General features: G+C 46.5%; 2 protein-coding genes and 2 long non-coding RNA genes across 4 annotated transcripts; all 4 read right to left on the bottom strand.

The window, feature by feature from the left end:
• Positions 1–359: 359 nt before the first annotated feature.
• On the bottom strand, positions 360–13,237 carry LOC112946321. Its single transcript, XM_026038124.1, has 24 exons — positions 13,229–13,237; positions 12,544–12,712; positions 12,289–12,397; positions 11,929–12,074; positions 11,424–11,549; positions 11,148–11,321; positions 10,735–10,959; positions 10,089–10,215; positions 9,540–9,739; positions 8,902–9,114; positions 7,840–7,985; positions 7,186–7,313; positions 6,628–6,760; positions 6,164–6,296; positions 5,516–5,668; positions 4,986–5,112; positions 4,597–4,808; positions 3,749–3,911; positions 3,306–3,388; positions 2,694–2,854; positions 2,299–2,440; positions 1,731–1,906; positions 1,254–1,391; positions 360–709 (listed from the first exon to the last, which is right to left on the bottom strand). The coding sequence occupies exons 1-24, from the start codon at positions 13,235–13,237 to the stop codon at positions 539–541; spliced, it is 3,564 nt and encodes a 1,187-aa protein (XP_025893909.1). The 3' UTR covers positions 360–538.
• LOC112946302 lies at positions 13,235–13,910 on the bottom strand. Its single transcript, XR_003249208.1, has 3 exons — positions 13,868–13,910; positions 13,542–13,688; positions 13,235–13,393 (listed from the first exon to the last, which is right to left on the bottom strand). It is a non-coding gene; the product is annotated as an uncharacterized LOC112946302 (long non-coding RNA).
• Positions 13,911–17,247: 3,337 nt separating this feature from the next.
• Positions 17,248–22,582, bottom strand: LOC112946297 (laminin subunit gamma-1-like). The gene is made up of 11 exons (XM_026038106.1): positions 22,545–22,582; positions 22,165–22,281; positions 21,603–21,752; positions 20,711–20,926; positions 19,724–19,828; positions 19,490–19,634; positions 19,167–19,381; positions 18,659–18,877; positions 18,342–18,448; positions 17,718–17,871; positions 17,248–17,351 (listed from the first exon to the last, which is right to left on the bottom strand). The coding sequence occupies exons 3-11, from the start codon at positions 21,685–21,687 to the stop codon at positions 17,248–17,250; spliced, it is 1,350 nt and encodes a 449-aa protein (XP_025893891.1). The 5' UTR covers positions 21,688–21,752; positions 22,165–22,281; positions 22,545–22,582.
• Positions 22,583–26,588: 4,006 nt separating this feature from the next.
• On the bottom strand, positions 26,589–27,629 carry LOC112946301. The gene is made up of 4 exons (XR_003249207.1): positions 27,467–27,629; positions 27,037–27,160; positions 26,772–26,906; positions 26,589–26,680 (listed from the first exon to the last, which is right to left on the bottom strand). It is a non-coding gene; the product is annotated as an uncharacterized LOC112946301 (long non-coding RNA).
• Between the last annotated feature and the right edge of the window lie 361 nt (positions 27,630–27,990).

Genomic DNA, 27,990 nt, shown 5'->3' with positions numbered 1-27,990 from the left:
AAGAATCAGTCAGGAGATCAGTGTTGTTAGCAGTGTTACATGTGAACTGAGATCCAAATGAAATTCCCATTGAACATTTCTTCACCAGAAAGAAGTCAAACCAAGAGCAATAGCATCTGGTATCACACAACATAGCTGTTTTTGGGGCTGTATGCGTGACAAGCCAACGTTAACAGAAGCCAAGAAGGACTGAGCCTTTACAAACACTCTTAACAAACACTGTTAGCACCATTGTATGGCTTTGTTAGCACTCTGGGCAGCTCGATGACTGAAGTGTATTTGCTAAGAAATTGAAAGCTGTGGGGAAAAAAGAATAGTTTGAACAAAATTGTATATACTTACCTTTGTTTTGATCTAAAACAAACATTTCCTTTCTCTGGGAAACTGTTACAAGGAACAATTTTGATAAATTTTCTTTATTCTTGCTTTCCACTCTGCCTTTTACAAGTGTAACTTGGAACMACACAGCACGCAGAGTTAGCTTTACCACCTGTCTGCTACCACTGCTCCCCGCGGGTATTACAGAGACAGCAATCAATCAAGACTGAGAGGTATCAAGACAAAGCAGTTCTGCTTCTGTCTCTTCAATCCTTTGAGCAATGCAGCTCCGCTGTATTTCAAGCAGCCGGGCTTCATCCCTCTTTGTGGCCCAAGAATCCAGCAGCTCTGGAAAGCTCTGAGCTCTGCACACACGGTCGATGCTTGGTGTCTATTACAGAAATTGAAAACAAAAGCACAGTGCAAATTCACAGATATGGACAGCTCAGCCACTGCTGAGGCAGCCTACTCCAATGGGCAAAACATGGGACAGGCCACAGTGCCAACACTACACGCTGACTCAGGGACCCCAGTCCATGTAGCAGGCTGCATAGATGCCTATGGATAACATTTTCAGCCCCATCTTGAAGAAAATCCTCAGTTCAGAAGATATCCTGCTTATTTTCACTTTGTTTATTTACTACTATAAATCCGTATCTGTGAAAGGAAACAGGCTTCCCATTCTCTTGCTAATAAGTTACTACTTAAGATCACACAGTTTGGCTATATATGTTTTGCCCAGAAACCATTTGTGATGAACAGAAAAGTTCTAACAAATGAGCTTGCAAGAAATCAAAATCCTATGTTTGTGCAAAGTTTTATTTCTAGTTAACTTTTATTTCACAGTATGCTACATAGCAGCTTTTTAAAAACAAATGGAGAAACAATTTCATGATACTATGCATGAATAAAAGAACAAAAGAAACAGGACTCACGGCAGTTGACTCCTTGTGCATTCTTAGCTCCTGCTCCAACAATTCCCCCTCTTCCTGGCTTCTCAGGATCTGTACTGTCAGTTCCAAAAACTCCTCATTTAGCTTATCCAACATCTCCTCCAATTCTGCAGCCTCCAGCTAGAGAACACACAACATCTTCGTGAATAGGCAAAACAAATAATCAAGATTACTAGCATATGAAAGGAATTAATTTTCATGTTTTCGCCATGACTTCTGGGTAAAACATTACTGAGATGCAACGGAAGGAAAAACTTAATCATGAAGACAGGCTGTCAGTCCAGAATACAGGAAACATGTTCTGCAATGGCAGCAGCTTCTAGCAGGGGACATTGTTTGAAATGGGTGGATAAAAAAGCTAGATCATATTCATAGCAAGAAACAGATATCTCACTGAATCTGCATGTCTCACATGGAAAAAAAATAACATCAGAAATGTGAGAGATGTCCCAAACTCACCTGCCCATCCGCCACTTCTCCTTCACCTTCACTGGTCTGCATCAACTCTGCCGCCACATCCTGTCCTGGGACCTGCTGTCCCACCTCTTGTTTCACAGGTGCGTTCTTATGCTGAACTCTCCCAAGCAGGATTGTCAACGCTTTCATCAACTCTGTTGCCTCTTGCCACGGAGCACCTAATGAACCCCACCAACAATTCAAATGTAGTTTTACAAAACCAGAACTCAACTGAATCAAGGGCACGAATCCTCCTTTGCAAATTCCAGAGGGTGGCTTCAATATGTCTCCTAAGATGACCAGTCAATAATAAATTAATTGAGCTTTTCTGTACTTTTAGGATGGTGCTCCAACATTTCCAAGTGGCCCTGTGCTTACCAGTCCCTAATATGACAGAGCAATCTCATTGCATAACTCATTGAGGATAGGCTGTCAAATCCTATGGAATAACATAACATGATCACGGAGCTTGTGGGATCTCTTCTCAGCTGTACGACCCATGCCATTTTTAAGCATCCTACTGGTGTCCCTTATACTCGTTTTCTCTCCCACTCTGTAGTCATGTTCTCACCTGTGTGCATTACTGTTTCAAAGTTCTTGCTAGAGATCTCATCACATTTTTCAGTGCTCTGGCTGCCTGAAGCTCTGCATCCACAAGCTCTTTGCCTGGTGAAGTTTTTCAGACTTTCAGAGTCCAGCACTTTCAACATGTCCTGTTTACAGCAAAGAACAGCAGTATTCAGCTCTGTAAGCCTCACTACCCAGCCCTCCCATCTTCAGCTTCACATACCAAAATAGAAGGTAGCATATTTCATGCCCAAGTGGGCTACAACTGAGAATGCACTTACTTTAAACACCAAAAGTAATATCTAATCCCTGGTAAAATCCCTCCTCATGGGGGATTATCTGTCTCACAAGTTTCATAACTCTAAGCCTCTCTTCCCTTTGATGTTTCTTCATACTGACCATGAGACTTTGAATCTGCTGCCTGACTCCTTTGTAAAACACCAACACATCCATCCTCTGCTTTGCCAGTTGAGATGCGAGGTGCAAATTCTGGTCTTCTAGCTTATCATACACAGTGCGAACGCTGAAATCCTCCAGATCTCGCAGAGTAGAATGCTCTGCTAAAACACAAGGTACACATCATGCCTCGCCTCTAGCCAATGAATTTATTTCCCAAAAGAAAAAATCCAAATGAATTTATTTCCCCAAAGAGCATCAATTATCCATAAGAGGCAACAGCTTTTTCTGCATCGTGAAGAAGGAAATTGGATAAACAGACAGAAGGTCATAACTCTGGCTGCTTAGCAAGAAAGAGGATGACYGCAATACCATCAACTTGTTCTGTAATCAGGACTCTACATTTCTGCTGGCTTTGTAGCTTTGAGTGGCAGTTTCTTCGTAAACTGTTTTCAGCATCAGTAGATGGTGCCATCTACCGGGCTCTGGACTTGCTGAGCCTTGTGAACATCTACAAATACCCAAGATATGGTCATCCACAAAAGCCAAGAGAGGTCCATAGCTCAAGTGTACAGAGAACGCAAAAGGCCACAAAGGATTGGCACACTATTTTACCTGCATTCTGTGCAGCTCTTTTCTCTCCAAAGTCAGCCTCTTCTCCAGCAAAATACGGACCAAGTGTCTGATAGAACTGAAGGCTAGGGAAGGAAGAAAGAGAAGGTGAAGAATGTCCCTGCATTTGACATGCTCACTCTGCCTGTCAAGTACAAGAATAGCTTTTTTCTCTAGATTTTGAGGTCAAGGGGTGAAAGAGAAGCCCAGGCCAGGAAATTCAAGTAGTGGCAAGAAGATAATGGCTCCATGCGGAAGCCACAACAGAAGTATGATACACTGTATCAAAAAAGAAGTGGAATACTACAGAGAAAACCAAGGAATGAGGAAACGATATGAGGAAAACCAAGAAGCTTTCTGTGCAGATGGAAACTCAGCCTACCGCAATACTGAGGAGGAGTCGAGCACCAGGGACTGGGMGGTTCAGTAATTGCAAAGGGGCTTGCCTGTCTTTAAGGAAGATGTACTCTGGCGGGACGTGTGGCTCACCCAGGCTCCTCCATCGTGGCTTCCAGCTCTTCAGGGGGCTAACAGAGGGGGCAGCGGGATGCAGCACGATAGCCAGGGTTGTCAACACCACAATTAAGAAAGCCAGAACAAAAAGTACAGCTGCAAGAGCCAAGAGGAATAGCAAGAAGTGAAAAAACCAGGACACTATGGATCAGTATGGGTATTTAAATTTCACTGAATGCTGTCTCGTCCATCTGAAACTAACATTTATCTGCCTTCCCCTTTATTAAATTAGTTTCTGCTCCTTTACCCACTGATCTGATGCATGGGGTAAGGAGGCAAGATGGTTTAGTAGAGGTAGTTGAAGGTGACAGCACCTCTCATTTACAAGCCATGTTTTAATTTCTGTTGCTTTGTTGTTGTCTCACTAAGGTACAAGGGGCTGGCATGTGCACAGCGCTTGCACAGAGGTATACCCTGGGGTAAGACCTTAGCTGCCCTTCCATTAAACCTTTAGTGAACTTTTAGAGATGCATGTTATTTCAGTTTAGTTTATCACGGAAATACAGTGACACTTTCTGCTTTCATGCTAAGGGAAACAAAGACCTCAATTATCTGAATTCTTCAAGGAGGGTGGGGGAAAAAACACAACTGCTACTTCCCTCTTTCTCCTTCTGCTCCTACCACAGGCATCTTCTTGGCTATAGAGCAGTGAATTTAGGGCAAGGGGACTAAAACCGACATCCAGTGGTTTGATAGTATTTCCAAAGAGATGCTAGTTTAAAAACATCCAAATGGGTACAAGGAGCCTAAGCTTCAAGGTGTCACAGTGTTTTGGCCATACCTGTGATAGCAGCCCAGTTAGGGGCTACATTCAGTTCCTGATGCTTCAGAATCCCATGCCTGGCCAGCTGGAAAGGAGAAGAGGGCTGGAAGGACACACCTCTGGGGTCACAGCCCACGTTTGCCTCATTCACAGTCACAATCAGGAAGTATTCCTGAATGGTCCTGTCCCGGAAAACATATGTTCCAGAATCCAGGAAAACATGGGCAAACCTAAATGGAAGCAGCAGGGGAGACAGTGGTTGATCTAAGGCTCCATTAACTTGCAGCAGTGATGATGGCTGAATACAAGGGTTTCAGCACACCAAACTTTTGTTCTGCATTTTTACATGCCAAGGACCCCCAAAAGACCCACACCCAAGTCTAACCCCTAGTCACAGCAGATGTTACCAGGAGATGTTGAGGCGAGTCTCTTGGATGAGGTGGTCCAGCCGTCGGAAGGGCCCAAAGTCCCAGCCAGGATTGCTGTTATAAAGATGCAGCTTCTGATAAACAGGGTAGTGGCTGGCTGCACGATCTGGGAAGAGGTCAGCACGGTGTCAGCAACTACGAGCTGCTCCAGTTTGCCAGACCAGTGTCAGCTTTCCTAAGTGCTACGCTGTTCTATTTGCTTTACGGGGAGATGTGCTGTCAAGACATTTAACTGAGGTGTGTGCTACTGCCCAACCAAGGCTTACGCTCATCTAATACAGGAAGCATTTTATCTATTCTATAGAAGTTCAGTCAAAAATAAAAACACCAGATGAGTCACTRGCAGAGCCTGGACTAAAGATCAGAAATTGCCTGAAGGCGAGAGAGACAAGGAAGCGAAAGAATGTGCTCAGACATGCAGTGCTACCAAATGGGGAGTCACTGCTCTCCAGGGGTCTGGGTACACATGTATCTGCAAAGTGCACGCTGAGTCAAACAACACCACTTACCGYGGGGGTTGATGCTCAGCTGGAAAAGGATGGCGTCTCCCGTTTCCAGACACACGATAGGGTTGGGGACAAGGGGCAAGGCATGAATATCTTTGGAGGAGGCCACCYGGCTTCCACGGCCTTCCTTCAGGAACGTGTCCGATGAAAAATCTCCTGCCACGGGCAAGAGAAGAAAAGAGAATGGATTCTGCTAAATTTGCAGCATGGAAAAACTCCCATCAGTAACCCTTAGCAATGCAGAGCCGTTTCTTTTGCATCTGTGGGCAATTACAGACCATAGTCAAATTCTGCTCTCACCGAGACTACCATAAATCAGGAACAGATGGAATCCAAGGGCAGCTGCTGAGAGCGCAGTACTGAGCATGCATCCTCCAGCAGATTTGTTTGCAAAAGGAGTTTTCTCCCAGTTCCCTGGAAGGTCAAAATCATCCCTATTTTCGTCTGACCAGTTCCCAGGGAGCTAAACAAGCAGTCAAGTGCAGGCCCCCATTGGTTCCTACCAGATAAAATTAAATTCCTCCCTACTTGGTAAATAGTTTGTACTGGCTGACAATAAATTCCCTTTGAGTCTCSAATCTGCTGTAAGGAAATTAATAGTTTAGTCTGGCTGAGACTCAGGTTCATCCCTAAAGGCCTCTCAAGCCTTACCTGTGAGAAAGGCATCCAGAACATCCGTGCTGGGCACAATGAAACCTAGCACTCCACTGGGACTAAACAGAACCAAATGCACTCGCTGACTCTTTTGCACATGTTCATCTGGACCCAAAATGTTTGTCAATTCCTGTTAAAAATGAAGGGGAAAACTGATACAAGTGATACTAGACTCAAACCTTTGTATGTGATCTGCTTCTACCTTTAATTAAGCTGTGCAAGATTGGTCCAGGAGGTTTTCTCCCACCATTAATGCACTACTATTCCTCAGTAATGCACAAGCCTCCTGCCCAACCTGTACTCAGCTATAAGGGGTACTGAGCCTCCTTTTCTCCTTCCTCTTTACTCAAAACTTGCTACCTTTCATAACTGCAGCCCCGTGCAGTTCCCTCACCCCACTGAAATCTGAAGGGGCTCTCTCCAGGCTCACACTCACAGCAATCCCCAGCTCCATGACTTACCCTCTCTTCTCCTTCACCCATCTTCAGAAGCAGCTCTCTGTTGATGCCAAATCTCAAGGAGATCTGTGGAGCTCTCAGCAAACACGCTTGGTCGCAGAGCTCCTCTGCAGACACATACTGCTTGCAGTGACATCTTTAATAAGGGGAGAGAGAAGGTCTTGATCACTTAGGATGCCTGAGCAAACAGCTATAAGATACCAAAGGCCAAGTTAGCCCCAGCACCTTATACTCCACACAGTGAGTTGGCCTGCTCCATATTCATAGAATAGAGAGGGACCAAACTCACAGACCATCTCATGCAGCATTCCCTCTGGTATCCCATGCTTCCCAGTCAGCACAAGGACCATACAGTAGGCCAAAATGTGGTACTCAATTCTCTATAACAGGACTCAGTCGATGTCCTCAACAGAGGAACTCCAGCAACTTCCCAGCAATTTCAGTTTCCSAGAATTACCTCCCTGGAGCCATGCCCTGTCCTGACATGACCTCACGGGAGCAGTAACTCAACCAGACCCAATCAYGAAATGTTTCTTAATCAGAGGTTGGAGTGAGCCTTACATGCCGAGCTCCGCATTAATCTCTCCACCTGCAGGTCCACAAGAAGCAGAGCAGTCGTATCGCTCGGGAGAAACACACTGACGTGTAGATGCGAGGCGGACCTCTCCAGGAGCACACAGCTCATCCACCTGCAACAACAGCATTTACCCCCATGTGTGCAACCAGATAAGCTCCAGCATCTCAACAGAAATGCCTGCAGTTCCCTAGAATCGGCTCCCCCTCCTGCTGGTGACACTCAACACAACAGCAATGCAAGGTGGCAACAAAAAGACTTGGAAAGATTACAACAACTTCACCTCTCACTAAATTTCCCTCAASACAGTTCTAATTAAGAACACCATAATGACAATGTTAAGGCTTAAATTTCTGTATCTGTCATCTCTCTGAGATGCTTAGCTGCTACCCTAGTAAGGCAARCATCTTTTACCTGCAGCCCCAAGTGAATTTAGCCTCAGAACACTCTGGTAAAGCAGAGAACTGCCATTACTCTAGAAAGACCTCAGTCTAAGCAGCTCAAGGACTTAAGTCTACAGCAGCCCTGTGCACTGAGCTCAGACTGCATRTACCCACACACCCAGAGACAGAGCCTAAAGCAGTGAGCAATTCTTTCTCCCCTCYTGTCACACAAAGCTTTGTTCTGAAGCTGAGGCTTACCTGAAGCTGGCAGTCCTGATCACTGTTGCTGTCAGGGTTTTTCTTGCCCCTCTCATCATAGTAAACATAACCTGCTCGGCAGATACAAGAGGCATCTGACTGCTGGAATGCCCGGTTCAGCCCGTGACAGGTACAGCTGGCAGCACCTTAGAGAACAGCTCGGATTTAGAGAGGAAMGCAGAATAGGGAATACAGTTTGCAGAAACTGTGCTCGCAGAAAAGGAGCTGTTCTCATGTTGAATGATCTCTGGGCAAATCACACTGCTCACTTCAGTGACCCACCTGCAGTTCACAGCCCCACCAGCACTGCAGGGCTGGTACTGCAGGAGCACCAGCTAGAACCAGCCTGAATTTTGCTCTGTCAACACAATCATTAGACATTTCCTGAAGTGTCCATTTAACAAGAAAAACAGAAAGMACCAGCTAGGGATTTGAGACATTGGTATACTTAGCCACTGTATAAGACAGAACTCAATCAAAACAAGGCTGCCAAGCACCTCTTTGCAGTGGCTCTACGCCCCAACTCTCCCTGATCCACTTGATTTGACAAGTACAGTACTGCAGAAGACAGTAAGGAATAGGCACTTTTTCTGCATTTAACTTTCCTCCTTCCAGACATTCCCTAGTTCACCAACAGCCCCAGCTGGGCATGGTTACAGAACCCAATTTAGGGCAGAAACCTCAAGTGTGCTTATGGCAAGCTCTGCACTTCAGGACAAAAGTACTCTTAGTGAAAGCAGAAGTGCTGCTTCCAAAGCAATGCTGGAGCAAGTACAAAGAGTGCTGCTTATTCCTTCTTTGTTTGAAGGAAATAAGACCAAATCCCCTTGTAYAACACAGCACAGAAGAACAAAAGACAGCTTTGGAAACCATGTCCTCCTCGGTGGTACAGAGGAAGCAAAGCCAGACACAGGCAGCACACATGCCACCAGGAGCATCCAGGGCATCCTGTAGCTTGCAATTCACTGGGAAATAGCGTGTGGGAATTGCATTCCTCGGTGCTTCCCTCTTCAGTCTTTCTCTTAAGAGAGATGAAAGTTTCGGTCAAAAACAGCAACTCACCGGGTGGAGAGGAAGAAGAGCTGCCACAGGGGAAACAGGCCGGCTGGGCAGGAAGGTGATTGAAGGAGCCCGCAGGACAGGCCTGGCACTCCTCGACACGCTTCGCAAAGCTGCTGCTCCCGTGGGTGCCAGGGGGACAGGCCAGAGGGGCAGGCACAAGGGCAGGGCAGTAGTAGCCTCGAGGACAAGGCTGCCGCTGGAAGCTCTCACTGCCTAGAGAAAGGAATGATGCTGGCTCAGACACTGCCCAGCGACCAAAGCAAGCAGCTACCGATGGGCAGACCTCACTTCTGATTTCCAGTTACACATATAAATGCAAATACTTATACACACTCACACGTGTATGCAAATAAAATTAAACTTCAAAAAATTTCCAATTAGTTTATTTATACCTACATATAAACATAGATCAGTCCCYGAGAGAAAGGGCGCCCAGATTCAAATGATCCTTGACGTTATTTCTCTAATCTCTCAAAGCAATCTACCATGAGAAAYGAGCCGCAGACTCATGTGCCAACTCACCGCAGGGATAATTACCCTAGGAGCTAGAAGAGCTTTATCCCTGTCTATCCTACACCTTTTTGGTCGCATTTCAGCTGTTATTTCTTGCCCGCTCCTCCACTAACAGCCCCATTTACCCTGTGGACAGATGAAGCCTGCTGGGCAGGGCTGACACGGGGCTGCAATGAGGGAGTCGTTGCGATAGGTGCCTGCGTCACAGATCCTGCAGAACTTCTCAAAAGAATCCCTTGGACCAGGCAAACTGAGTGCCATGTATCCTCCCTCACACACCAGTGGATGGGCACTGCCTGGGGGACAGTAGTACGGAAACACGCACCTGGAAGGAAAAACAAGGCAGAGACAAGAGAGAAAATGCTGCAAACGTGCTAGGTTGCCCCTGTCAGGCTGTGAAAAAATTTTGGTTAGATTTATTTTTATCATTATTTATCTGTCACTGAGCTGGAAAAAAAAGCTACAGTTTGGTACATGGGAGTTTACCCTTCAAAATGAGCTCTGGTGCTACACCACTGGAAGCAACTACTACCTTGTACAACTTCAGAATTAATCCACTAGATCAAAGATCCACTAGGTCTGATCAGCAACCCTGCTTTTATTGMAGAGATATTTCACAATTTTCACTTCTTTTCAGAAACTTAAGCAGTCCACCAAGCATGCCAGGTACTCACAGCTGCTCAGGGCCATTGTAAGCTGACGATCCTTCTGGACAGTAGTACCCACCAGGGCATGTCGAAGGCATGGCTGTGCCAACTGCACAGTATGAGCCAGGCCTGCATGGGATTGGACTCACTGAACCTGGGGAAAAAAGCAGAATTAGTGGCTGATTATGCGATATTCCCAGAAGAGCATCCGTTTGTCAGACTGTGAACAAAGGTTTTTTTTTTTTTTTTTTTAAGTGTGTGCTATTGTCCATAGGAATTCCATTTTTCTTACTGTCCACAAAAAGACCAGATCCACTGGGAAGCAATTTGTTATTCAGTATGAAATACTGACACCTGAATACTCATGCTTGGATGATAAAAAAAACTCCTGCTCCTTTCCTAAGGCCCAAACAGCTTTCTTTAGAATYTCAGTTGAATTACAACATGAAGGCATGGTAAGGAAATAGGAATTTAAAAGCCAGGAAAAGGCATCAGAGAGCTAAATCCACTCCTGAAATCACTCCTGCAATGACAATTACTTAGCAGGGCTCCTGCAAGAATGGGGCTATAGTCATTGCYTAAGTGCTATGGCTGAGCCTCCTCTGCACCGTACAGCCATTCAGATTCAGAAGTGGGTGGAAAAAAGGAAAACAAAACAGCATGGACACGTTACCTGGTGGGCATTCATAGCCAGGTTTACAAGGTATTCCTTGGGTGTTTGGCAGTCCTGTCTGTGCTGGATCTGGGCAATAATATCCAGGCGAGCAGGGATCACAGTCTTCCAACGATGCTGCCCCAGGCTGGATCCTGGAGGTGCCAGGTGGGCAAAGGAAAGCATCCCCTTTACCAGGGCACCAGTATCCCAAGGGGCAGGGATGATCTTCAAAATTGGTCAGGCCTGCAGAAACAGAAGACAATAATCAAATAGAGGCTCAATGACCAAGAATAGTCTATACAGAAGGACTCTTAGCTCTCTGTGGACATGAATTACCTCTCCCTTTCCTCATCTCAGTCTGACATTTAATCTTGGGGAGATCTGTAATCACCTCTATTGATGGCAAGAGGTGGTTTTCACCCACCACTTACCTGAAAAAGGGCAGTGATAGCCTGGAGGGCACGCCTGGCAATCTGCCACGCTCCGAGCTCCCGGCTCCTGGCGGTAAGTGTGYGGAGGGCACTTCTGCGGCGCCAGGCTGTCGTCAGTACCATTGCCTCCAGAGCAAAAGTGTCCTGAGGGACACGGATAGGCCTCTGACTCCCCTAGCCAACAGAAAAGAGGGTCACGCACTGTACTGCTGGAATGCAGCTCTCATACCCTCTGCCCACCTTTCCTTAGAATCACAAAACCCCACACGACCCAACCTGCTTTGCACCAGYGGCCTGGTGGACAGGACAGACAGTCCTCTCTCTGCTTTGCCCCCGGGATGCTTCTAAGGGTATTGGCAGGACATGGTATAGGCAACTCAGAACCTTCTTGGCAGTAGAAACCTACAGAAACATATGGAGGAAAAGACAGAAAATAAAACTCAAAAGCCCTCTGATGGCAAACATCTCAGCATGAGTCTYCTTTTGTCACAAGATGAACATCTACACAACTGTTGGGCTGCTGTGAACGTGCACAGCCAAAAGACAAGCCTGTCTTTTGGCAAGCCAAGACTTTCCTGGTCTGGCATTACAAATTCAAGGTGGCATTTTTGACCAGCTACATATCTTCGGTAGATATAAAAATAGAAGAAGCTCCTGAACAACACCAGCTTCTTCAAAGCAGGGTCACAACAAACGAGGCAAGATAACAGCTGCTCACTCCAGCTGGCCTAAAAGCCACTCACTCTTCTATGCTTTACAAATTGCCGAGATTCTCACTGACCTGCAGGACAGAGCCCAGCACAGAGCTTCCCCCAGCGGCACTCGGACARGAAGCGCCAGGAAAACACGTGGCCCTGTGGAGTAGCCTGAGAGCTCCCAGCGAGGCAGAAGTAGCCGGCAGCACACGTTCCCTCCAGCCGCCCGCGCCTGCAGCACACACAACGCAAGGAACAAGCGTTTCTTACACAGGTAAGTCAAATAAAATGTTTTCCACTTATAGAAACACACAGATCGCTTGGAATGAGACAGTAAAAATTYGTGCACATGGGCAAACTGCTTCAGACAAAATTGTGTAGGATTTTCCATTGGACCTGAGCTTAAAACACAAAAGAAAAAATGCTAGACTGAAGTGAACCATTACCTGCAGTAGTGGCCAGGTAAGCAAGTCAAGCAGTCCCTCTCACTCCACAGACCAGTCATATTTGAAGGAGTGAAGGTGCCTTCTGGACAAGGGTGAGGAATCTGGGTGCCTGAAAGGGAGATAGAAGAGAAAATAACTCCCAGAAAGATCACTGTGATCTAACAAGACTTCAGAACTATGTCTGAGAGTAACAAATGATCCCAAAGAACAAGGCAGCACTGAGCTGTGTTGACTCATTGCCAATCTCAGCAATACCTGCAGGACAGTAGGCATGAGGTGGGCAGCGCTTGGGGTCTCCTGCCACTGCTTCCTGGCAGTAAAATCCTCTTCGACACGGAATGCAGGACGCAGAGCCCCTTGTCGGCTGGTATTCCCCAGCAGGGCAGGGCACGGGCTGGGCTGCACCCGAACGGCAGAAGTGACCCTAGGGATGACACGGAGAAGGAATGGGATTGCATGCACCTGCTGGCACTCTCAGAGCCTGCGTGCAAGCCAAATCCCAGCAATACCAAAGCCTGGGGCAACATCTCACATGGATGTAATCAATAACTGATTCAGGCTGTGTGACACTTTGAGCAGTGGAAAATGAACACCTACTAGCCAGTGCTAAAAAGTACTTATTTCACAGCCTGTCACTAAGTTGTACCTTAGGGCAGACGAACGCTGTGGGGCTGAAGGAGCTGAAGTTTGCTGGGCAGTAGAAGCCCTCAGCACAAGGGCCTGTTGGAGAACTCAAACCAGTGCTGGCACAGAAAGAGCCAGGATAGCATGGCACGCAGCTCTCTGGGGAGGCACCACCTGGGCAGGACACCAGAAAACAGTGTTTGAAAACTAAATAAATTCCCTTCAGAGAGCAAGGRCATCCTCTCACAGTAACCAGAAATAATAAAGTCCCTTGTCACTGGAAAGCACAGGAGAAAACCACAGGAGAGTCACTCACCTGTGGCATTGTTCAGGGTGCCTGCTGGGCAGGCAATGGGGCCATGAGTGCCCTCRGGGCAATAGTGCCCGAGTGGGCAGGGCCCACTGAGTGGGAACGCAGGTGTCCTACGTGGAACRGCATCAGTGGATCCTCCTTCACAGTAGTACCCAGGTGAGCACAGACCTGCCACGTGACAACAGAGAGAGTACGACAGGGTACAGCAGAGAGGCCTTTGCCATCTCTGCTTGCTATTTTTAATACTTCCTTCCTCCTTCAGTCCAGAAATCTCCAACCCCTCTGTTGTGGGTGGACCCTTATTAACCAAACTCACCATCAGCTTCCCAGTTAGCATCTCCCCTGCAGTATCTCCCCACGGGGCACAGCTTGCAGGCAGTGGGGGACAGTGCCCCCTCCAAGGTGTTCAGTGTGCCCTCCGGGCATGGTAGTGGGGCAGCAGTCCGAAGTGGGCAATAGTAGCCTGTACATTGAAAGAAGTGCATCACACACAGCTCACAACAGGAGGAGGAAGAGGTAGGAATGTCGAGCTTGCTCAAACCAAGAGCAAATGTGCTATTCCCTGTAATACTCACTGCAGCGGCTCTGGCCCGTGAGACCTCCCATCCTGAGCCAGGGGTTTTGCTCATACAAGTTTCTCACCTCTGGGGCAGCGGAGGGGCTTCACGGTGGCCGCACTGCTGCAGGTGTTTCCAGCTGGGCACGGCAGGCAGGCGCTTGCCCCAGGCATGGGGCTGTACRTGCCAGGCTCACAGGGCAGCTCTAGCCCAGTGCCAGCAGGACAGTAGAAGCCACTGGGACATCTGTAGCCATGAATTCTGTCCAAGGGGCAGGGAGCAGAGTTTCCTTCCAGGCAAACAAACCTGTGTAGAGAATCCAGACCTGAAACAATGGCCTCACAGCCCTGCTCAAAGAGAACAGATGCAGGAGGCACTACCCAAGAACAGGGATCAGCACATTAGGAAACATGTCTTTTACAATGCCATTTTAGTTCTGTGCGTGGGTTTTTCCCCCCCCCCTTCTCTCTCTGCAACTGCCCACCTCAAAACCTTGGCAATCCCCCCTGCCCAGAGCTGCCTGGAAAGTGTTCTTATTCTGGAATAAAAAGCCTTTTAAAATGAAGGATATATATATTTTTAAACTTCAAAGCACAGAGTCCAAGTTCTCAGACTTGCTGTCTTTGCTTAGTCTCCCTTTATCCCCAGGCTTTTATATAGCTCTGCTTTAATGCCACCTAATCCCCACCGACTCTTCTCTTTACTGCCTTCCCAACACTCTCACAGTAAGCAAATATGAGGAAACATAAAAACTAGTATCTCTGTAGATAAAAGCTAAGCAAAAAGAAAATGAGAGGCATGATCACTGTATGCTCTACACAAGGATTCAAAAAATACTGTTTCTGAGGAAGAAATAATTCAGAACACTTACGGGTGAAATGACTGGAAGCAAAAGGAGTAGCATTAAAGAAAAGAACAGCAAAGTTGCCTGTCAGTATTTGTCTCCCTGCAAGCAAGACCTATTTGGCTGAACAGCAGACTAGAGGAATGGATGCTACATGGGAGGGACACTGAAAGACGGTTTGCTCAAAGCACAAGTTGTACCCTGCTGGGAAAGGGCTTCACAGACTTTAGGAGACAAGGGTCATTTACAATCATGTAATATCCTTTATASCTCAGGCTAGAAATCTTTACCTAATACTGTTGTGGCCACATCACAGCATCCTTCTAGAGTTAAGTCAATATCTAAGGAGGCCTAAAATTTGACTAACATGTGACAAATCCTTTTTATTCCTACGAAATTATTACAGAGGGCAATTATCTTACGCATTCCAAATACACTCCTTAATTCTATTTTGGGGTTAGCTTCATCTTCTAGCTGCACTGAAATTTCACTGTGATTTTCTCTACAAGATTCAAGAGCCATCTGCTATCAGAAATCTTTCCCCACAAAGGCCTTTTAGACTACAATGAAATCACCTCTAAGCTTCTCTTTGACAGATGAAATAAAATGAACTTGGGTAGCCTCTTGCTGCTAGGCAGACTCATGAGCTGGACAAATATTGCTAAGAGCACTTGTCTGTTTGCATCATGCAGGCCTGATATACTTCCTTGTCATTTGCTTTTGCACCACCTCGTGGGAGAAGAGATAAAACACAGAAAGAAAAAAAAGATACCCAGTCATACTCTCAGCAAGTGTGATTATAGGCTGAATAATGGATAATAAACTAAACCTATGCAAAAAATAACAGAGGAATATATGTATAAGACTGGGAAAGAATGTGAGGCAAATACAGATACCAAAGGAATGGTTCTGAATTGTCCATCGACAGTAGCAAGCAGACACTCTACAGCTGACCTCAAGGGGTGGGAACAAAGTCTTTGCAGTTTATCTTGTGTATACATATTTGCACACAAGGCACAAGATATTCAGGCTAAGTGTATTCTGGAGTTTGAACAGCTCTGCTATACTCCCAGTGAAGCCCTGGCAGCCGCATTTTCCCAGGAAGAGGGGGCGAGTGCCCATCCCACCATACCCAGCATTGCAGGGCGATGTCTGCGCCACGCTGGACAGCCCTGCCTCACTGCAGTAGCGCCCAGCCGGGCATGGCTGGCACTGTTCTTCTGCCTCCAGGCCCAGGGAAGCAGAGAAGGATCCAGCAGGACAGGGGATGGGATACCCTGTACCGGTGGGGCAGAAATGCCCCGCAGGACAAATATCATTCCCAGGCAGACCAAGGTCAGCAGACTCCACCTGTGTAAGAAAAATAAATGGAAAGAAAAATTGTTATGGAAACAAGATTTGACAACTACTACTAGAGACACGAGAGAGGTGACAGAAAGGGCTGACCMCTCCATGTCTGCTGCCACTGAAACCAACTGAAGTCCCCCAATTGGCATAAAGAGAGCACTGGCAACACCAGCTGCYGCGGCACGGCCAGCCCTTGGAAGCTGCTCTGGGGCAAACTCCTGAAAKGCAGACCTGCACGGAATCCCTTAGCAATCAGGCAGGTGAAGAGCTGTAGGAATGGGTAGAGGCAACCCCAGGCATAGCAAAGGTACAYGGAACAACAACACCAGAAATTATGATGTTATAGTAGTTTCAGCCCTTGTCCCCCAGTCACTCACCCTGTGTCTGAAGGGGGCTGGGCTGGTGGCTCCGTTGGTGCAGTGATAACCTGAATGACAGAATCCAGACGGCTGTGACAGACCTGGTGCTGAGCAATACATGCCTAAAACAAACAGAAAAGCAAAGTCACCGAGAGCACTGTCACAGAAGGTCAATGGAAGAGTGAATCACTGACAGCGATGTGTAAAAGGATCCATTACCATGATTCAGGGAAGAAAAAAAGAAAAAAAAAATCAACATTTTTTTGCTGAGAACATATTTAATGAACTCTAGGGCAGTCTCTTTCTATCTTCTCAGCAGAGCAAACTCCACCACTGAAGCTCGAAACCATTTGAAAGTCGTTTTCATGGTTTGTCCTACCACCACCTTAACATATATTTATTTGCTGCTTACCTGGATCACAAAGGATACAGTGAGACATGAGGCTGCTTCTAGTCTGTGGGTTGTAAGTCCCTTTAGGACACGGGAACTGAGTTGCAGAAGCAGTACCAGCCGGACAGTAGTGGCCAGCTGGACATTCGTTTTCCAAAAAGGAAGAGGAATTTTCTGGGCAGAAGAACCTGGTCCACAGAGAGAATAAAATAGGGATAAAAGCAAATTTAGATTTTCTAGCAATGTTCTGTTCATGAATACTTGAACAAGGATGACTCAATGGTGGGAACAACTAGTTTAAGGGTGCTACTGCACCGTTCTCTATTGACCACAAATGAGAAGTACTCCTGTGTATTAGTGCATTCTCTCAGTTGTTTCCTCATATGCCAAATTGATGGTGTAATTGCAAAAGCCACAGAGACATAATTTTCTTCAACTTGAGTCATAACATATCCACACTGTGATTCATCAACTCACAGAAGTTAATCAAGGCCAACTCTGGCTAGTAATTGGAGATGAACTCCCTAAGGAAAAGCCAGACTCAGCAGCAGGTGATACACCCGGCCCACTTTGCCTTCRCTAGGACTATGGCCACCTGTTGCAAAGAGAACCAGCGCTTCCAGCAGTCCTGAACCCACACAACAGTAAGCTCACGGCCTCAGTCTTACCCTTTAGCACAGGGCAGGCAGCTGGCTTGCCTTTGTGAAGGGTTGTATGACCCTGCTGGACAAGGCACTGGAAGAGCTGTGCCCCTGGGACAGAAATGCCCTGAAAAAGAAAGAACAGATCAGAATCAGCAGTACTTCCAGGGCCAGGGCAGGATGACGATTTTATTTGACACTTCCATGCGTCCTAAAATAAACTACACTGCAGCTYCCCGAGGCACTCACAAATTTCAAAAGCCAAAATATCTCAGAGCTGCCTGAAGTCTGCTGGGAGTTTTAATCATCATTCACAGCAAAGGATAATTTGSTAATTGTGTGTAATAGCCTACCTCTGGGACAGGGGCCTCCAGTCTTGTCTGCAACCAGGATTTTGGGAAGAATGGATCCCAGTGTGCAATAGGATCCCTCTTCACACTGTCCGGTAGGGGCCAGAAGGCCAGCAGCATCACAGTAATGACCAGGAAGACACGGGGAGCACTCAGTCTATGATAAACCAAGGAGATAACAAACTGAGGTCRACTTCAGGACTGGCTCCACCACTAACAGGCCAGTGGTACCTCTGCTGATCTTGGTCATGACCAGACACGGATTTCTCTTACCTAGCTTAAGATAACCAAAATCAAAATACCTTAAGTTGAAACTAAGCATCTCAAGCAACTTCTACAGTAAATGCAGATGCATCTGTAATAGGCAATGCAGCTAACCTAGATTCAATATTTGCTCAAGAACATGATGACCTGCTCTCTGAAGCTGTCAAGAATCTAAGCAGCTTCCTTACATCTACACAAACTGGCTGGACATCCATAATTGGATGRGTTGTCTCTCATCCACTCTGCCTTTGGACTCGATCTTTTCTTTCATCTTAGGGCAGTGACAACACCATCCCACACAACTGCAGAGTACATAACTACCCAAAGAAAGCTACTGCAAAGAATTGCCCAAGTTCATCCCACCTCGGAGCTCAACCCGCTTCTTGTGCTGAAAGTTCCCACAGGACAGGGTGTGGGGACAGAAGCGCCTCGGGGACAGTAATGGCCTGCAGGACAGGGACCCGCTTGGCCTAAAAGAGAGAATCACAGTTAATCAAAAGCAGTATGAAAAAGTGAAAGCATTCATTGCTTAAACTGGGCTGTTAATAGCTATTGTTTACTCATGCCGTGAGTGATTTCCCTACAGATTGCTCACAGAAACAGCTTCTTACACACCTGGTGCTATCACTGAAACACCAGTGATAAYCACTAACACTGCATTAGCAAAAGAGAAGTGGCACCTGGTATCACAGCATCCGGATTAGGCTTGTACGATCCTTGAGCACAATAGTACCCTTCCCAGCACTCGCCAGTCACAGCAGTTGCATTGGGATACTGGCAGAACTTGCCTCCATCACAAGCCCTGCAGCTGGTTCTGCTTCCCTGTCCTTGCTCAGGGCTGTAAGTACCTGGTGGGCAGGGCTGCCAGTTTAAACCTGTTCCTCTAGGGCAGTAGAAACCTGAAAGAACAAATTTGTATTTAAAACATTAATGATGGGATAAAAAGCTTCAGAGACAAAGAATTACCAATCATTATCTTGGTGACTGGATTCATGAAGCTTTATAGCCTCTGTACAGTCAGTAGCCTGAGCTGTGTGGACTAAGTATGACTCTGAAGGAGTTCAGAGAGGAATGAGTTGTTGCTGAACTCACAAGCCATAATGGTCTCCCATATGCTGAGGTTTCAAGAAATTATTYGGAAAATCTAGAAGGAGTGAGGCACCAAAGTGTTTCTGATCCTCAACTCACCCTGGGGACATGGCTTAGGCTTCTCACCAGGGACACAGTATTCACCCTCTGGGCAAGCAAGGCACTCCTCTCCACGGTCCTGCAGCATGTAGGAGCCAGGGGGACATGGAGCTGGACTCCTGGATCCAAGAGGGCAGAAGTGTCCAATGGGACATGGAGCTCCTGAGACGCCATCAGTGGGTGTTGGGGTGTGGGCCCTAGTGACACAGTAATACCTGCAGTAGCGAGTAGAGGAACATATTATTCTTATTTCAACATTTCTACTTGTTGTCGAGCAGTTCTCTCCACATAAAGCACAGCGTTTCTTTCACTCCTCTACTCACCCTGGGCTGCAGTGTCCTGAGGGAGCAGTGAGTCCAGAGCCGTTGCAGAAATGCCCGCCAGGGCAAGGCTGGCACTCCTGCAAATTCCTACCACCTTCACTGCCAGACCAAGTGCCAGGAGGGCACTGTACGGGAAGTGGGGCACCTGGCAGTGTCAATTGCGCCACAGTGAGCAAATCTCATCTCATGCTTGACATGAATTAAGAAAAAATTACACTTAGCAAGACACCGTACCTTCAGGACAGTAATAACCAGGAGGACACGGCAGTCCCGATTCTCCATCTTGGGGGTTTCTTACTTGGGCACCACTTTTGCACCAGAATCCCCCAGCACAGTCTCCTAGATAACAAAAAGAAATAGTAAATACATAACCACAATAAAATAATAGGCATATAAATGCAAATTCCAGAATACAGACTGAAATATAATCACTTGCAATCCTATGCARAGTCTCTGCCAGTCCACAGATCAACAACATAATGGTCATCAATATTTCAGTGGAAGAGTTGCTCCTGATCATAAGGAATAGAGTGTGGGTGGCAGAAGCCAAAAGAACAGTTCCTAGAGATGAAAGTGCCTTGGCTGGCTCAGAGTCAGCATTGCCTCTGTACTGGGCAAGTACTTCAGCACCTGCTTCGCTTTAGGCATGTAGTTAACATATTCTTCAGTGAAGTCCTAAGTTGCTCAAATGCTTTGCTAAACAATAAACATATTTTAAAGGACTTTGCTGAATTTGGGTCTTTATCTACAGGACAATAAGAAATGAAAAATCATCAGTACTGACTGAAAAAAGACAATCCTGACCAAACCAGAGGGAGATCGGTTGGTGATGAGTAATTTACCCTCTCTGCTGAGCCTAGTCACACATGCATCTATTATGTGGAAGGATGAATTCCTCGGGAACTAGGTTGAAACAACAAACTAATTCTGAAAAGGATGCTGAACAGATTTAACACTGAAAAACTCCCCATCTGAAAGGTTTTCAAAGATATACTTTCCTAGATTAATGTTTCTGTGGTCTCACTCCCACCCATTCAACCATTTCTGATTAGAAGAAATTTTTGTTCTTCTGCAGAAGCTCTTGAGGAGTAAAATGAGTCAGTTCACCTTAACTGAGATCAGAACTCAGAAGTCCTAACTTCCGTCCTTGGCAGTAGCTATCAGTGAACAACATTACTCTCTAGCAGTGTGGTAAATATTCTCAGAAAAACAGCAAGGTACCTGTTGGAGCAGCAAGTCCAGAGAGCTCACAATATTTTCCTGCTGGGCATCTTTGACATTCCTTGACAGTTTTCAGTTTCTGCCTTGGTCCAAAGGTTCCTGCAGGGCAGCTGTACTGAGTGCTRCGGTGGGTCCCTGGTGGGCAGTAAAAACCTTGTGGGCAGGGGTAAAGGGTAAAATCAATGACTGGTTCTTGCTGGCTGTCACAGTAATAGCCTGCAGTGGAGAGAGAGGAAAAAAAGCTAAATTAGTCATTGAGAGATTCTAGTTACTGAGCTACTTCTCATTAACAGAGAGAATTCCTAACAGGTAGCCTCAAGCACACGAATACCTTCTGGTATTAGGAATCAAGAACAATCCCTAGGCACACAGAATTTGTTTCAGATTTGCCCTGATTCTTTCCAGAACAACCAGAACAACCCCTGAACATCAGAATTTTCACCTGCCTCTGTTTTACCTTTTTTTTTTTTTTTTCAGATTTTTTTCAGAATTTTCAGAAATGCTTTAGCATTTCTGTTTCCACATAGCCTCTTCACACAAATCTCCCACAATGGGAACAAAGGTACCAAAAGTCTCAAGGCTTTCACCCTCAGGAAAATGCATGAGCAGCATCTCTTATAGGAAGGGCACACAGGATAAACCCTGGATATTGTGAAAAATATAACTCCCATTTTCTGGTCGCCTATACCTCAGAAGCTCTCTGACGGTTTTCTGTGCCTCAGAAGCTCTCTGATCCTGTCACTACTCCCSATTGGTAAATGGACCCCTCTTTGGCTTTTCCACTTTGCAGCAGTGATTCACAGCCAGCCATTTACTTTCATCTTGTCCCACACACATGTATCACTGGGAGGGTGTGCCCCCCAGCCTTGCAGGCAGTTTCATCACRACTTACCTTCCCCACACTCTCCAGTGGGGGCACTGAGGCCAGGTGTCTTGCAGAAAAAGCCAGAGGGGCAAGGCTGGCACTCGGAAAGCATCCTCTGCCCTGGCACGCTAGAAAAGGTGCCAGCTGGGCAGGGCTCAGGTACTGCTGATCCTGCAGCTGTGAGAACGGAAGCAAGACAGAGAGAAATGAACTTCCTAGAGACTGCTCAAAAGTTGGGTTAAGCAGAGAATGCCATGGAAACAGCATTGGTGAACTCTTATTTTTCATTCACAGATCATGCGGTGCTGTACTGCAGAGGACCCACATTAACAACTCCATTTTGCAAAACAAAAGAGAAGTGAAGCTAATTACACTTTAAAGGCAGACAACTTGGGCACTGAGATGAAAAAAGTCACTTACTACTGTCAGTGAATAGGCCAAGAGGAAGACTAAAGGAAGAATCTGGGAATCCAGACTCTAGTCTGGCCAGACTCTAGTGAGCTAGCTGCTACACTGCCAAAAYCACCCAGCAATATATCAGGTATTATATGACTACTATTTTTGCTTCTGGTTGACCCTTAATACTCACGGCAATAAGTCCCCACTGGGCAGATATTCCCAGTTGTGCCATCAATTGGTTGAGGGACAGCTGCACCACCTTGGCAGTAAAACCCAGCAGTACATTGCCCACTGGGAACAGACAGACCTGGAGAACAGAGAGGTTAACGACACCTAAAGCACCAAGACAGGGRGAGAAGAGCAGGAAAATCAACCACTTGTGATTTTACCCTGAGCTAACATCACAAGGCAACACCTGAGCTCTCTTCCTCGCTAGTGCAGGTAAATACTTGAATGAAGGTCTTCTAACGTGTTTTTGAGTTAAGTATTTGTTCCCCAAATTGCTTCATTTCAACTCCCCTTCAAACACATCACCCCTACCACTCCTGCTCTCCAAAGGCAAGTACTAACCTGAGGCATTGCAGTAAAGCCCAGGGGGGCAGGGAAGAGGCTCTGGGCTTCCTCTGGGGCAATAGAAACCAGCTAGGCACTTCCCTCCAGTGGCAGTGGCTGGGCAGAGGCAGTTAGCATTGGTGTAGTTATCCAGATCGAAAGGCTGTGAGGTCCAAGCAGCTGAGACACAGAACCAGCCTGAGAAGACAAAAGAGGACTGAAAAGCTCYGACAACCACAGAACCTGAGTTATTCTGAATGAATCTGAAGGGATGGTGCTGTGCAATACAGAAGCAAAGCAGATTCAAACTCACCTGCATCACATTTGCCTGACACATCTGTCAAGTTCTCCTTCCCACAGTAGTGCCCAGGAGGACAGGGCAAGCAGCTATCCAAGCTCTGTGTCATGGGATCTGGGTTATAGTAGCCTCGAGGACAGGGAAATTCAGTAGCAAACTTGGTTCCTTTCAAATATAGAGAGCAAGAATCTTTCATGAACTGTAAATACTCTCCTGGCTATTAATCCTGCACTATCACTTAATATTATCACTRCCAGTTTATCTGAATTCCATAGCGCACAGCTTGCCCTGCAAGCCAAGCTCTGCTTAGCTTGCCAGTCTCTGGTTAAAACCCATGTCTACAGACTAAAAAAAAAAAAAAAAATGGGCTCCTTTTCTACAAGGCACCAGATCATTATTTAAAGCTTTCCTTCACACAAGGAAGAAAAATCCTGTCTTTAAAATACGGACATTTCGTCCTGGCTCTCATAAATCCTGCTCAAATTATCCCTGAGTCCAACTCACCTTTGGGGCAATAGAAGCCAGCTGGGCAAGGATTTGTGGTGTAGCTGGTGGCATTTTCTGGGCAGTAGTAGCCTGCAGCGCAAGGGAAGCATGCAGCTTGTCTGCTGAGATTGTTGTACGTCCCTGCAAGGCAGGGTAGGGGAAAGCTGGTGCCTTCTGGACAAAAATGGCTCACAGGGCAAGGGCCTCCTTTCTCCCATGCACCTAAAACACAGAAAGTAAACAACAGAGTCAAAAAAGAGAATTGCTATGACCACGCTGATGAGCATCTCTTCCTGGTTATGGCCTCTTGGGATACCAGAAGAGGGATCAAGAGGATGCATGACACAACAAATGGTGTAAATATCAAGAAATTGATGTCTACCCAAAGCAACCCACCGGCTGGAGAGGGTGAGGTTGCTCCRGACAGGCAGTAGTACCCAGCTGAGCAGGGTCCAGAGGGTGCCGTGAGGCCAGCAGAGCTGCAGTAAGAGCCAGGTGGGCACACGGTGCAGCTGGAGTCCTGCCACACATTCAGCCTGCAGAGAAACAAAAGCAGCTTTCTGTGTTCCACAGGTAGACCCTTAACACCTACCCTTCTTGCCAAGTGAAAACCCTAAGGCTTTTATGATCAAGRCAGAAACATGCCTTGTGAACCTTACTGAGCTGCACCCTCTTGCTAAAGAACTGCACACCCAGGGAAGGAAGGTACTAAGCAGTTGTGGAAGAGAGGGAGAAAACAGTAAGAAAAGGCAGTTAAGGCACTAGCACAGCAGAAGCAAGGAGCTCACCTGTGTGAGTAAGTGCCCGCAGGACACGGCTGTGGCACACTTGTGCCAGCTGGGCAAAAGTGTCCAGGGGGGCAGGGGCCACCAGCGCTCATGTTTGTGACTCCGTTAGGATTTGGGACACTTGCTCCTACATCAGAAAGACAGACCAAGGGAATCCTCAGTGACACAGGTTCCTACAGACCAATCTGTACCTCATGACTATAGAGCAATTTCCATAGGGGACTAGAATCATTTAGATATTTTGTCATCTTTTTTTTTTCTTTTAAAGCAAGGATTTACTTTTCTTACTTACTTTTCCTTTAGCAAGGACTCAAAGATCCTGATCCCTAATACCCATTCCCTGTGCTAAACCTGGAATCAGCTGGTTGTTGAAGGGGGCCRCACATACAGAAGCTACTTTGCTTATGTGAGAATACTGGGAGTAGTCCCGAGGTTAAGGGCTGCCATCCACCCTGCGAGGCACGGACCTGAATAACAACCAGCCCAGAGCTGAGTGCTCTGTTTCAGAGCAGTCTCTGGGTTTATGTGCTCCTTGGCAAATGGAAAGCTGGGAACAAAAAGACTTCCTGTTTTTGATGTGAGTTATCCTCGCCTTAGAGGGGTAAACAACACAGGGAGTTTGCTGTTAGCATTTCCTTTGAACTGGACTGCATCCAAAGATCCTGGATTTGGACTTGATCTCAATAAAACATTCACAATAACAGCCTTCCAAGGAGCACAGAAATTGTTAMAGACTTGAAAGTAATCTCTCCCGAGGAGGGATGAACTGCGAAATCCAAACAGTCAAAACCAGAGACTTAAATATGTGCTTGTGTGTCTGGGCGCATGAGTCTCTTGCATTTTGGTTCCTGCAGTTGGCTGCCATTTGACAACCTTCCTCAATAAGCCACAAGGATAGAAATTTACTTCAAAATAAAGTTAAATTCCTCTGATAACTCCATGATTAAAAAACAAAACACTACAGCACCACAACTTCTCAAGGCCAGAGCTTCATCTTTTTTTCCACTCCTTTTTCTCCCTGCTGAATGTTACATTCAATACCTGCTGTGCAGAAGAATCCTGGCCAGCAGGGGCCACTTGGAGAGGATAATCCCCAGTCTCCACAGAACATTCCTGGAAGGCCACAGAGGAAAAGAATAACATTCTCCTGGCAGCAGAAATATGAGAGCTGAGGTACTGCATGCATTGCTTAGGAGATAAGACACTGTGAGTCTAACTATCAACATCAAACCAACTGGGATAAACCAGCATTGCAATCCAAACTGAGAGGTAAAACCTGCATCGGTGGAATAAGAAAGAAGAGATAATGCACAGGGATCACCCTCTCACCCACTGCTTCACCTATATCACCACAGTTCTCAGTTACTTCCTTACCTGCAGGGCACTGCTGACATCTCTCGGCCTGGCCGAGTCCATGGGAAGGGTTGTAAGTCCCAGGTGGACAAGGATGAAAATCATTTCCAGTTTTCCGAGGGCAATAGAAACCAGGAGGACAGCGGCGTCTTAGCCCGTTTGGACAGTGAAACCCAGCAGGACAAGGAAAGCATTTGTCTTGACCTGTGAAGGAAATTTAAGAATTAAAACAAAAAGGACGGAAACAAAAATACTATTTGTGCAAATTCTCTCTGCCTGTCTGTGCACTTAAAGCAGAAAGAGTTGAAACAGCAAGCTGCCTTTGACTCAGCTTCTCAATTCCATTGCAGGAGCTCAGGAGTCCTGCCAACCTCCACATCCCGCCGTTAGATGGCATGTAGGATTGGCAACAAGGAAATCTGCTAAACTGCTCCCTAGCTTTCTGCACACAGAGTACACATACTYCAGTGCAAATATCCCAAGATATTTCAGACTGAAGCTGGAATGATCTAGTTTCTGACCTGTTGTATTGCTGTATTCTCCAGTAGGGCAGGGAGAAGGTGCTGCTGAGCCTGGAGGGCAGAAATGTCCTCGAGGACAGATACCTCCGGTGACGCCATCCTCAGGCTTTGCTGTCTTTGCCCTTCCTGTGCAGTAGTAGCCTGAAAGAGGAAAACATTTGAGTTTTTTTTCTCAGCAAAATTTGTTACAGAAATGTACGGAGAGAGAAAAGCCTGAGCAGGAGAAAAAGACAATGCTGCATTTCTGAGCGTCTAAAAGAGTTCCGGCTTTGTCTCACCTCGTGCACAAAGCCCAACAGGAGCATCTTGGCCTGACATATTACAGAAAAACCCAGGAGCACAAGGCAGACACCAAGAGGCATCCTGGCCTCCTCTCTGTTCATTCCAGGTGCCAGCAGGACAAGGCATCTCTTTTGGCTGTGTTGTGCCAGTAGGACAGTAATGCCCTGGCGGGCAAAAATCTCCAAATGGAAGTCCCACCTAAAGCAAAGATGGTGAACAGAGTTTATGAATGCTCTTTCAGTGCTTAAGTGTCTGGTGCTATGCAAAATGTTCAGCACTCACAGGTGAGGAGCTGCTGGAGCCCTGAACACAGTAATGCCCTGGCTGGCAATGTCCTTCTGGCTCAGTCAGCCCAGCCATGCTGCAGTACATGCCTGCTGGGCAGGGCTTGCAGGAACCTGCCCCAGCTACATCGGCGTAAGTTCCCTGCACAAACACAGAGAATCAATGAATCATTTCTACSAGGGGACTGGAAGCCTGCTGAGAATTATGGACATGGAAAACATTCAATTCTTACCACGGGACATGGGAGAGGCAGGGAACTTCCAGGCAAGCAAAAATGCCCTTTGGGACACACCCTGGGTTCAGCAAGGCCTGTCTCATTGCAGAATGTTCCCTCTGGACAGTCCCTACAAACAGACTGACCACGGCCCTAGAGAAAGAATGCAGAAAGACGTGGCAGATGTCGGATATTACTGCTTACAGGGCAAGTGAATACACTTTGCACGTGTTTTGCCAACTCTCAGACCCCACGGCTGCATAATGAAATTGTTGCTACTTACTGAGAAGTTGCCAGCACCACATGCTCGAGGAGAAACAGTGCCAAGCTCAGGGCAGTAATACCCTCCAGGACAAAGCAGACACTCTGCAGCCAGCTTTGCACCACGAGCCGTACGATAGGTTCCTCTGCAAGTGGCAGGAGAACAGAAGGGAGAGTCAATAAGGAGAGCAAAATGACAAAGAACAGGAGAATGTATCTGGCTTGCACAGATAGACTTTTGGGTAGAGGAAATGCACCATTTCTGGAGCCAAGTGATTCAGAGAAAGCTTGTCTGGAACACCCAGAAATGAAGCCTTTTTTGCAAATACTTCTGATGCTGAAAGGTGCATCTTGTAATGAGAAGTGCTCTGAAATGCCACACAGAAACGGTATCTTTTGTGCTCATGCAGGCCCCAAATGAACAACCACTGCAGCACATGTACTGTACTTACACTGGGCACAGAACTGGCTTGGAGGTCCCACTGGTGCAGAAAGTCCCTGCAGGGCAGGCAGTACAGTCTTCCACCCTGACATTTCCCAACCTGGTACTGTATGTTCCTGCAGGGCATGGGTGCTGGGTGCCCCTCCATGTACCTTCCAAGAAAAAAAAAAAAAAAAAAAAGATGAGAAAACCATCCTGATTCTAACAAGAGCCTCAAAGACCGAAGGGAGAAATACCCCCTGTTCTTCATTGCCAATAAATATTTACACTAGTCCATTCTACAGCAGGAACGTGAAATAATGAAAAGGTCACCACTTACAAGATAGTGCAAATGTTTACACCAGACACTTGATTTTGCATTTTAATCCTCTGCAAGTAAAGAAAATCACAACCATTTGCTACCCACCTCCTTGCTGAATTACTTCAGTGTAACATACACCAATTAAGTCACAACATGCATTCATGAGAGTGCACAAATTTTCTAAAGAGAAATAAATAAAATGTCCCCATTTCTGAGAAAAGTTGCCTACCCTG

The sequence above is a fragment of the Nothoprocta perdicaria genome, unplaced genomic scaffold (assembly GCF_003342845.1).
Source record: "Nothoprocta perdicaria isolate Ctin4 unplaced genomic scaffold, notPer1 scaffold_201, whole genome shotgun sequence".
Taxonomy (NCBI): domain Eukaryota; kingdom Metazoa; phylum Chordata; class Aves; order Tinamiformes; family Tinamidae; genus Nothoprocta; species Nothoprocta perdicaria.
This window is presented reverse-complemented; position numbering and strand designations above follow the sequence as displayed.